Source organism: Toxotes jaculatrix, chromosome 9 (assembly GCF_017976425.1).
Source record: "Toxotes jaculatrix isolate fToxJac2 chromosome 9, fToxJac2.pri, whole genome shotgun sequence".
Classification (NCBI taxonomy): domain Eukaryota; kingdom Metazoa; phylum Chordata; class Actinopteri; family Toxotidae; genus Toxotes; species Toxotes jaculatrix.
This window is the reverse complement of record NC_054402.1, coordinates 3429866-3440978: the sequence shown is the minus strand read 5'-3', so window position 1 is coordinate 3440978 and position 11113 is coordinate 3429866. Positions and strand designations below refer to the sequence as shown.

The following is an 11113-nucleotide window of genomic DNA, read 5'->3' as shown; positions in this document are numbered from 1 at the left end:
GATTGATTAGATGAATGCAGTGAAATTAGATGAGCAAAAATCAGCTTCTTACATGTTTTTGTTCAGGTCTTAAATAGCCCAAATGCACTGTTTTACACAAGTCAGTGTCAGCATCATTCCGTTTAATTTTTTTAGACAACCGTTCTTACTAGGAGAGAAAATTTTGGCATGGTATAAATTACACTTTGTAAACCAACTAAAACAGCAACAATGCAATACTCCGAATCAGCCATGAGCATGTCCACTAGATGGTAGCAGCATGCCAAACTCTCCTCTGACGTCGCTAATTTAGGGGTGAGTGGCCACCATTTTTACAAATAATTATAACTACAATGGTCTTCATTTCTCAAACATTACAAAAACACCAATTTTTCCTTTTATTATTTAATATTTCCTGTATTTCTTCAGTCAGTACATTTCCGAGTTCTTGCACAATCTTAAAATGCAAAAGTTAAAATAAAAACATAATTGTTCAAGGTGATTTAAATTACTCAGATTCCCAGGAACTCATTCCTCATTGTTCTGGGGAATGACTGTGATTACAGGAAATTGTTCCATAGGTTGTAATGCATTTGTTTTCCCATCCACCCAGAATCACCACCAGAGGTCAGCCACTCTTTGGGGAACCTCGGACCTGAGAAGGAAACTTGCCGGTTAGGCCTACTCCCATGAGCCCTGGTTGGGGTCATGTAAGTGTTTGAGTGTGTTGCTAGTTGGCAGGTGAAGGCAGGGGCCTTAGTGTGCAAAGCTGTCTTTAAAGATGTGGGGTGTCATCTCTCTTTCTGGGGCAGGGCCAGGATTGTTGAATGAGTTGAAGCTGTGGTTGAACTATGGTTTAGTTCAGCTCAGTGCAGAGCTTTGGCTCTAAAACTGCCCCCTTGGACAAGCGCTGCACTCCTTCCTTTTCTGGAGTTGCCCAAGGAAAAAGAAACTGGGCCAGTAGTTTGGAAACTCAGAAGCTCCTGAAAGTCCCCCACTATGTAAAGTTTTCCCCGCAAACAAGAGGAACACTTCCATGTAACTGAAGTTGCTGAGAGGAAGTCTCTGGATGCTGTCTGTGCCCCCCCCCCCCCCCAGTGGTTTTGTTTTGCAACTTCTCAGGAGTATGACTGTATGTAACGAGAACCTGATGAGCAGGTTGATGCTGCAATAAACTAAAATAAAAGACTGGTGATGAACCGAAGTGATGCTTTATTACTTTGAGGTGCCTCGGCCCATGATGGCTTTCTTTGTGTTCCTCTCTGGTCTCAGCAGGATTATGTAACACTTGGGTCCAAACAGTGCCACCAAGAGGCCAAAACTGGAGGCCAGGATGGCAAATACCTCCACTGCATCTGCATATTTGCCTGGGGAGTTGACATAAGCAGGGACAAAGGCCACCCACACAGCACAGAAGATCAGCATGCTGAAAGTTATGAGTTTGGCCTCATTGAAGTTGTCTGGAAGGTTCCTTGCTAGAAATGCTAACAGGAAGCTGAGGATAGCCAGTAAACCAATATAACCAAGTAAAACTGCAAAACCAATGATGGAGCCAACTACACATTCATAAATTATCTTGTCATTGTGGTACTGAGTGTTTTTATGAGGAGTTGGTGAGGAAGACACAAGCCAGGCAGTGCAAATTGCTGCTTGAACAGAAGTGAGAACCAGAACTGTCCCTCTCTGCTGCACAGCACCAAACCACTTCAGACTTGCTCCACCTCCTGGCTTGGAGGCCTTGAACACAGCCAGAACCACCATGGTTTTAACCAGGATACATGAGACACAAAGGACAAAGCTGATTCCAAATGCTGCATGTCTCAGCTGGCATGTCCACAGTCTGGGACGACCGATAAACAGCAGTGAGCAGAGGAAACATAGTTTAAGTGACACCAGAAGCAAGAAACTCAGTTCAGAGTTGTTGGCACGTACAATGGGTGTGCTGTGATGATGGCTGAAGATGCCCAGGACAACAGCACAGATAAATGTGCCCAGCAAGGAGGTTGTCATCAAACAGATACCCAGAGGCTCATGGTAGGAGAGGAACTCTGTTTTCTTAGGAACACAGTGGTCACGCTGGGGACTGGACCAGAAATCCTCTGGACAACTGGTGCACTCCATGGAGTCTATGAAAACAGGACAGTTGTTGAGATACATATTTTATGTTTTCAGAGTACATCAGTTCAAATTGAACACCCACCAGTTCTATTGCTGATCTTTCCCTCAGAACAAGGGATGCAGTCAAAACAGCACTCAGGTTCCCCTTTCTTTCTGGCCACACGAGTCCCTGGAGGACAGCTCTCACTGCACACGGACTGAGGTGGCTGTAAGGAGAGAAATAATTATCTGTTTTATTTTATTCTCTTTTACACTGCGACAATGAGTTATCAACAAACCAAACGAGGGAAAAGATTCTGAAAAAGCAGCAGCACCTTTTTAGATTCAAAGTTCCAGAAGATTTTGTCTTCATTAAGAGTGAGTTCTTCACCTCCAGAGACTGACTTCTTTACCTCACCCACAGTCTGAACTTGTATTTTTCCATCACGGAGCCACTGCCAGTTCATTATATCATAGATTGGTAAAGCATCACCATTCTCATCAAATGACACTTGATCACCAAATGATGTCATGAAGCTGACTTCTTGCAAATAATGTACAAGCTACAAATGAGTGAGAGAAGGCAAAGAAACACATCAGTGGTCTGACAGGCTATCAAGAAAGTGCAGTTCATCAGCCTGTTATACCAATCCAATTATGTACATGCAAAAATTAAGCATCTGATCTTCTGAATCTGATCAAAGCAGTTGCACATTTGCATTTCCACAGTACAAAAATGATCCTGCTAGAGTATGTTATTATAAAATGTACTGCTACTATACATAATACTGTAGTATTTTCTACGATGGGAAACTTCTTGGCACTTTGTGATGCAGTACAGGGTGTAAAATTCAAAACAGGTGGAGTGTAACTTGATATCACACCTGCCAGGGCTCCAGTCTTTGCAAAGTACCACAGCTGTGCCCGCTGAAAGGCCCTCTACCTGGCTCACACTGCAGCATGTTATCCAGGGCATATGCCAGAGCATACACAGCCTTGTATATGTTGTACTCTGGTCTGAATTCTGACACATTCAACAACTCACTCTCCACATTATGTAAATCTTCCTGTCCAGTGCATAATGCTCCCCCAGCCTCCACCCAACCAGCTGGAGGTGGTGCAAATCTACACTGAAATGTGTGTTCCCAAAACTGATTTACCTGAAATACATTCAAAAGTTTGTTTTATAAACAATGACAATATACAATATATTATTTTTTATAAAAGGCAGATCAGATTACAAGGTTAAACTCTTACCAGGTTATTTCCATGGCTATTGTTGTGGTGTAGGTCAGGACGTATTTTAAAGAGGAATTCCCTGAGCCCTGGTATTTCTCCTCGACGGATGGCAATGCTCAGTGTGCCACCCAAATACGGCATGAGGTGGGGGGTCTGGAGCACAGCAACTGCGCTCCAGGCTTCACTGGCCATCCACTGCAGGCCTGTCACATTCTGCCTCACCACCTGTACATTGTATTATGTTAGATATTTACATATTTTATCAAATTATCTTGGGCAACAAAGAATTTAAAGAAATTATGCCAGGTAGAAAATATTATACCTCAATCACTTTCTTCTCCTAAATGAATATCATTTAATTCTTACCTCCTCCATGAGGTCAATCATGTGACCCTCATGTGCAAACACAATGACCACACGAGCTGTGGATTTCTTCATCACACCTACAATTCTCCTCAATTCAGCTGGGTTGTCACCCCAGGGTAAAACCTCTGTGTAGGCCAGACAACCTGCACCAGATGGACCCAGGTCAGACTGGAAGGATCGGGCAGCGTGGAGTCCATAATCATCATCACTGATCAGAAGGCCCACCCAAGTCCAGCCAAAACGTTTTAGAATCTGAATCATGGCGCTCACCTAAATAAGTAGATCATTTAGAAGCAAATGTGTGCATGCTGGAATATTCTTGCACAGAAAATCTTTCTGTAACTTTTTCAGATTCAGATAGATTCATTAACGACATGTAAAGAACATATTTTCATAAGTAAAAGGCAATCAGACTCTCAGCAAGAGAGTCAGTGGAACTACACAGCTGCACTCTTTGTAGTAGTACATAATGTATGTGAATATTTATATTAAGTTCTCTTTTTGCTGCTTGAGTTTACCTGGAAAGTGTCACTTGGGATTGTTCTGAAGAAGGATGGAAAACGTTGCCGATCACTCAGACAGGGACACGTGGCAAAGTAACTCACCTGTGAGAGACATGGGTGTGCACAAGGGGGATTCATTACTAGCAAAGTTCGAATAATTCAGATTTCTCTAAAATAGAACACATCAAAATCATTCTCTGATGGCAAATGGGAAAAAATAGAAAATGAGAAACTTACAATGGGCAGTTTGTATAATCCTATCACACTTGACATGGCAATTGTAAATGTTGAGTATGAATCACCCACAATCCCCAGCACTGGAGGGGCCCCCTCACAGGTCTCATCCAGAAGAAACTGCTCCTCTCGGCCACTGGCCAGTGATAATGAAGCACGTAATGAAATTCCAAGTGAAGCACAGCTATCATACAAACTGTATCCCAGAGTCACATTAGGTAGCAGGTTGGAGTTTCTGTTGATCTCATCAATAGCAAAGGCCATGGTCATCACATGCCTGAACCCTGGAGGATCAAAGCTAGAACAGAAATGTCTCCATTAACAAATATGAGTGATATGAGTGAATGTGTGAAATGTCAACTGTGACAACTTGGCACAAATGTATGGAGCAGCAGAAATCATTTTCTTCATGTCAAAATATTATAATATAACACCTGCAATTTATACAGTAAAAATATCTTGATCCCTTTCATGAACACTCACATTTCAACTGATGACAACATTAAAACTAAAAACATTAAAAGTAAAAATAATTTGCACTGTTTCCTGCTGTATGTGTGTGAAACTTACCCTTCACAACTTGGTTGATTTGGCTCTGAGGTGAAGGAGAGCTCAGGGTAAACAGGTGTGTAGTGGGCTTCAAACAGTCCACCCAGAACCACATCACCAGGCTGGTGCAACCCATTAAGATGAAAGTTTCTCCGTAATGTACAAGACAAGGAAAGAGATGAAAACACAGAGGAAGTGAACAAAATCAAGACACTCAAAAGCAAATGTGTGCTAACAAATGACTCCATAACTGCCCTACTCCCCTTTTTTCTTATCCTTTTGCACAGTCACTTAATTTTATACACACGACTATGTCACCCCCTTCACCCATTTACGTCACTGTTTGTTTAATCTCTTACACCGTCCTTTGTGGGAAGTGATGTGGAGGCAGGGAGGGCCTAATATTAAGAAGCCACAGCTTCAAATTTTCCATTCATCCATCCATTTTCTTCTGCTTATCAGGGGCTAGGTCATTAAATCTATTGTCATTTCTGTCATATTATATTGTATCAACAGGACATTAGCAATATTGTACTAAATGTTCATGGATCGAAATATTAATGGTTTAGATTAGACTGATTGATTAGATTAATGCAGCAAAATCAGATGAGCAACAATTTTCCTACGTTTTTTTTCCCCAAATACATCGGGTTATACGCAAATTTTGACATGGTATAAATTACACTTTGTAAACCAAGAACAATGCAATACTCCGAATCAGCCATGAGCATTTCCACTAGATGGTAGCAGCATGCCAAACCATTTTCTGAGGTCTCTAATTCAGGGATGAGTGGCAACCATTTTAACAAATAATTATAACTACAATGGTCTTCATTTTTCAAACATTACCAACATACCAATTTTACTGTATTGCTTTACCTAAGAGTCATGCAAGAGTTCATGCAAAATATTCAAATGCAGCAATGCAACATTTAAAATGAAAGTAGAAAATTTCAAGATGATTTAAATTACTCAAGCCCCCCCACCCACCACCCACACCACCCCCCCCACAAAAGTCATCCCAAGACAGACACCCACAGACCTGAATATGAGATATGCGCATTTTCTCTGCTTTGAATCGTCATCGTATGTGTGACGTGGTGACTCACATGACCCATGAAATGACTCAAGCATTACAGTTTTATATAGGCTGCTGCATTAGCCTTTCAGAGACTGTGTTGGAGAACCACTGTCTCCAGCACACACAGTCTTTATGGGGTCAAGATGGACACAGCATTCAACCCTGGTTGGGGCTTCCTTGTGGCTGCTTCTTTGGACCTTATTTAGCCTTCTTTTTCCACTTTTTTCTGATGTTCCTAAAAGTGTGATGGAAAGGAGAGAATTAATTTTAGAGGGAGGAGGGAAAGAACAAGAGACTATGACAGAGAGACTGAATGGTTTGGGGTTGCAGATAATGAGTGGTTTTGATTCTAGTGTGCCTCAGTGTGCGAAGCTGGTAGACAGCGAGTCTCTGGCCCTGCAGTCGGAAGGAGATATTGTGATTGGAGGGTTGTTCCCTCTGCATTATGTGGCCCCTACACCACAGCACAGCTACTCTAGCAAACCTCAGCTCACACCTTGCAGCGGGTGAGTGTGAGGGTTCTGTGACATCTGCTATGTTTTTATTTTTTTGCTTTGTCTCTGTTAGTCCCACATCCAAAAATCTCATACATTTTATACAAATAACTGAAAGGAATCATTTTCTCTTCCTGTATTAGATGTTGCTTCTACACTGTTCACATGTTCTAATGTATATTGTGCTGTGATTCTGTCTCATGATGAATTACAAAGAATGCATTCGACATTGTTTAATGTTCCGCAGCTTTGACTACAGAGCCTTCCGCTGGATGATGACCATGGTGTTTGCTGTGGAGGAAATTAACCGTGATTCAAGCTTGTTACCAGGTGTTAAGCTAGGTTACCTGATCATGGACAGCTGTGACCACGTCCACACCAGCATGCAAGCTCTTTTTTCTTTAATCAGCCACTCCAAAGCGGTGACAGCTGCGGTGAGACAAACGGGAGAAACTGAAAACAGATCAAATATGGCAATGTACAGTGGTACTAGAATGGAGGAGGTAAAGACAGAAGGAAAAACAAGAAAGAAAAGGATGCTGACCAGCACAGTGATGCCTCACAGTCTTGAAAATAATGAAAATTACATAACAGAAAATGTGACAGAGGAGAGAATGGATAGAAGTACACAATCTGAGACTTTGCCCTCGTGTCTGGCTGGTTCTCCTGTGCCCGCTGTGATCGGCCTTGCATCCTCTTCCCCTACGAGAGCTGTAGCTCACACTCTTGGCCCTTTCAACATCCCACTGGTAAGAAAAAAACAAAAAGGCTGGACTGTGCACAGTGCTTTATTTTTACTGTCCTTTCTTCTACCTCTCGGTTTTGTAAGAAATCCCACAACCGAATTTAAAACTGTTCAGTAGTGTTCTGTTTTAGCTTCTGTTTCATCTCTGTAAAGTTAACTTTATCTCCTTACAGGTGAGCTATTTTGCCACTTGTACTTGTCTTACTGACAAGCATGTGTACCCGTCATTCTTACGGACTGTGCCGAGTGATCTCTTTCAAGTCAGAGGCCTTGTACAGCTGGTCACTTTCTTAGGCTGGCTCTGGGTGGGAACAATAGGGACCACGGTGAGACAAAGACTTTTTTTTTTTTTTTTTTTAAACTCCATCGTTAGTAAGTTAGACACACCAACATGATATACAAAACCTTTCTCCATATATTTCAGGATGATTACAGTCACTATGGCATCCAAGCATTCTCTAACCAGTTTAGACAACAAGGTGGATGTGTGGCATTTCATCTGACTATCACCAAGTCACCCACAGCAGATGAGATACAAGAAATGGCAAACAGGCTGCAGAGTTCAACTGCAAAGGTCGTGGTTGTCTTTGCAACAGAGGGACAGCTGCTGGATCTGCTCTTAGAAGTAAGTGCTCAACATTTCTTTTAATGTGCATAGGCATAAAGTAAGACATTATACTGGCAATTAGGAAAGTACAAAAAAATATAGAGTTGTGGTCATGGCGATTATCATCAGATTTTTTTCATGTGTGCCTTTCCAGCTGGCTCAGAGAAATGTGACAGGGATCCAGTGGGTAGCAAGTGAAGCCTGGGTGACCGCTACCCTCTTGACCTCACCCGACTTCCACCCTCTCCTAGAGGGCACACTGGGCTTCTCATTCCCAGGAGTCAGAATCCCTGGCTTGAAAGAGTTCCTGTTGAATGTCCGCCCCTCTCCCGAACCAGGGATGGACTTTGTCAACATGTTCTGGGAAGAGCTGTTTGGCTGTAGGCTAGAGTTCGTGAATGAAGCAACCACTGTGGATACCTCAATGGGATTTGATGCTCTTGGTTACAAACCAGACTTTCAAAACAATTCTGAGTCCTTGGTTGAAGCTATTGTAGGACAAAAAAATACATTTAAAGGGTCAGCTGCTGAAAAGCCTGTCTGCACAGGTTCAGAGGATCTGACGTACACTGACAGCAGTTATACTGATGTATCTCAGGTCAGAATATCCTATAATGTGTACAAAGCTGTATATGCCATCGCCCATGCTCTGCACATTTTACTGAAATGTGATTCAGGAGTTAACATGGGAATGTGTGAAAAATATAAATCATTTACTTCTACGCAGGTAAGTTACACACTACAAATCATAGAAATCAGTGTTCTTGAAACTCTTTAATGCTTTTGGCTTTTCGTTCCCTTCACTGTTCTTAATCGTTTCTTCCTCCTCTCATTCAGTTGCTGGATCATCTGAAGCGAGTAAATTTCACCACTCAGTTTAAGGAGAAGGTGTATTTTGACTCCAATGGCGAACCGGTCCCTTTGTATGACATCATTAACTGGCAGAAGGACAGCAACGGGGAAATCAGGTGAAATATTTTATTTAAAGACACAGGAACACAACTGTAATTAATTAATTTTATTTATGTTTGTTATTTATGTTTATTGTGGCTATACTGTATATGCTTTCAGCTGAATTATGGTGCAAAACTGTCGCACACATTGTTTGGCCCGGTTGCATTTCTACAGAATTTTATGCTGTTTCTAGATTTATCAAAGTGGGAAGCTATGATGGTTCAGCTCCACTGGGACAACAGCTGCAGATGGAGCACAGCACCATTGTATGGGCAAAAGGACAATCACAGGTGGGTGAAATGCTCCCTTAAAGGATTTAATATACATTTTAAAAAATTATGCATCTTTAGAGGATACAGTTTTTTTTTTAATATTACTTGGGGCAGACTTTGATTTTCAATTCTACACTGTTTTCTGGTCTTTGTCCAGGTGCCTGTATCTCAGTGCAGTGCTCCATGCCCCTCTGGCACCAGGCAGGCCAGGCGTCCGAGAGAGCCTCACTGCTGCTTTGATTGTTTGCCCTGTGCTGATGGAGAGATCAGCAACCAGACTGGTAACCCCTACATATTTTCTCTATTCATATATTTTTACAACTTCTGCAAACAGTTCTTGTGTGAGAAAGAGTCTTTGTCTGCTTACATCATGTGTATGTGTCCCCCAAAGGTTCTACTGAGTGCACAAAATGTCCTGAGTTTTACTGGTCAGACAGAGACAAGGTGAAATGTATTGCCGGGGTTGAAGAATTCCTGTCCTTCCATGACACCATGGGCATCATCCTGGTTGTACTCACCCTGCTAGGTGTCGTTCTTACAACCATCATCACCACTATCTTTCACCGTTTCCGCTCTACACCCATCGTCAGGGCCAACAACTCAGAAATAAGCTTCTTACTTCTCCTGTCACTCAAGCTCTGCTTCTTGTGTTCCCTGGTGTTCATTGGCCAACCATCTGTGTGGACATGCAGGCTCCGCCAGGCAGCATTCGGGATCAGCTTTGTGCTCTGTCTGTCCTGCCTCCTTGTTAAGACCATTGTAGTTCTCTTGGCCTTCCAGGCAAATGCACCTGCTTCCAGGGCTCTGAAGCTGTTTGGGCCTGCTCAACAGAGAACTCTGATCCTCTGCACTACAGCTCCTCAGGTGGGAGGGTTATGAAACCACAACTAATTTTATCCTCAAGTTGTGACCATTTAAGAGCTTCCTATCTTGCTATGTTTGCCCACAGGTTTGCCTCTGCGCTGGCTGGGTGCTGGGTGCACCTCCATTCCCATTCAGGAATCCAGCCTATCAAGCCTCAACTGGAAAAGTAAGGATGACATTTGACTTTGATGCCTCTTTTTTGATTTTTCCATCAAGAGCTGCCAGAGAAAATGTTCAAATACCATATGCCAGAGCTTAAATGTTTAGCACTGAAATTAGAAATGAACTAAACATATTCAAATGAAATCAATTATTTCACACCCTCATTCAAACTTTTCCATGTGTCTGTTGTCATGATTAGATTGTTGTGGAGTGTAAGGAGCCATGGCCTCCCGGATTTTACCTGGTCCTGGGCTACATAGGCCTACTGGCCTTCCTCTGCCTCCTCCTGGCGTTCCTCGGGCGCAAGCTACCTGATGCGTTCAATGAGGCGAAGCTCATCACCTTCAGCATGCTGATCTTCTGGGCTGTGTGGATCTCTTTCATCCCAGCTCACGTCAGCTCTCCTGGAAAGTTCACAGTGGCAGTGGAAATATTTGCTATATTAGCCTCTAGTTTTGGACTGTTACTGTGCATTTTTGTGCCCAAATGTTACATAATTTTACTGCAGCCGGAAAGAAACACTAAGAAAGGCATGACTGGAAAATATCCCAGATGAACTTACACATACCTTTATGTAGAAGGCAAACAGACACGCATGCTTTTTCATTTGAAATCATGAAAATACATTTTCAAAGACAATATTTATCTAAAAGTTTGAATGTGAAACAAAATAAAATGCCACATGAAACGCATCTCCGTGTTTTGATGTTAATGACATACTTCAAGTAGAGACCTGACTGCAGGTTTACACCAATACTGTTAACACTGTAAATAATACACTCAAAAAAAAACTGCTGGATTAAAGTAGTTTCATCACACCACCAATATTCCATCTAAACAAATCAAGTACACTCAGTTTATCTTTGTGTTATTTGATCCATATACATTTGTTGGTCCAACATTTTGTTAATATCTCAATTCAATTTTATTGGTTGTTATTAAATTGAAATGTTTGCCCTCAGTCTAG

General features: G+C 42.1%; 2 protein-coding genes across 2 annotated transcripts; one reads left to right on the top strand and one right to left on the bottom strand.

The window, feature by feature from the left end:
* Window positions 1–1194: 1194 nt before the first annotated feature.
* On the bottom strand, window positions 1195–4703 carry LOC121187081 (extracellular calcium-sensing receptor-like). Its single transcript, XM_041046179.1, has 8 exons — window positions 4422–4703; window positions 4200–4286; window positions 3682–3951; window positions 3334–3540; window positions 2961–3236; window positions 2412–2639; window positions 2180–2303; window positions 1195–2105 (listed from the first exon to the last, which is right to left on the bottom strand). Exons 1-8 carry the CDS (start codon window positions 4686–4688, stop codon window positions 1195–1197), a joined length of 2370 nt encoding a protein of 789 aa, XP_040902113.1. The 5' UTR covers window positions 4689–4703.
* Window positions 4704–6381: 1678 nt separating this feature from the next.
* LOC121187260 (extracellular calcium-sensing receptor) lies at window positions 6382–10702 on the top strand. The gene is made up of 13 exons (XM_041046434.1): window positions 6382–6554; window positions 6790–6976; window positions 7181–7291; window positions 7461–7613; window positions 7712–7912; window positions 8049–8306; window positions 8430–8621; window positions 8732–8862; window positions 9042–9138; window positions 9278–9401; window positions 9512–9984; window positions 10070–10150; window positions 10346–10702. The coding sequence occupies exons 1-13, from the start codon at window positions 6382–6384 to the stop codon at window positions 10700–10702; spliced, it is 2538 nt and encodes an 845-aa protein (XP_040902368.1).
* The last annotated feature ends 411 nt before the right edge of the window (window positions 10703–11113 follow it).

What these genes read in the sequence shown, in the direction of transcription:
- LOC121187081 (XM_041046179.1), bottom strand. Translation starts at nt 4,688, where the DNA reads ATGACCATGGCCTTTGCTATTGATGAGATCAACAGAAACTCCAACCTG. An exon ending in TCCCAAGTGACACTTTCCAG is followed by an intron (nt 3,952 to 4,199) that starts GTAAACTCAAGC and finishes CTACTTATTTAG; the next exon opens with GTGAGCGCCATGATTCAGAT. An exon ending in GGAACTTTGAATCTAAAAAG is followed by an intron (nt 2,304 to 2,411) that starts GTGCTGCTGCTT and finishes CTCTCCTTACAG; the next exon opens with CCACCTCAGTCCGTGTGCAG.
- LOC121187260 (XM_041046434.1), top strand. Translation starts at nt 6,382, where the DNA reads ATGAGTGGTTTTGATTCTAGTGTGCCTCAGTGTGCGAAGCTGGTAGAC. An exon ending in CAGCTCACACCTTGCAGCGG is followed by an intron (nt 6,555 to 6,789) that starts GTGAGTGTGAGG and finishes AATGTTCCGCAG; the next exon opens with CTTTGACTACAGAGCCTTCC. An exon ending in TCGTGAATGAAGCAACCACT is followed by an intron (nt 8,307 to 8,429) that starts GTGGATACCTCA and finishes GCTGCTGAAAAG; the next exon opens with CCTGTCTGCACAGGTTCAGA.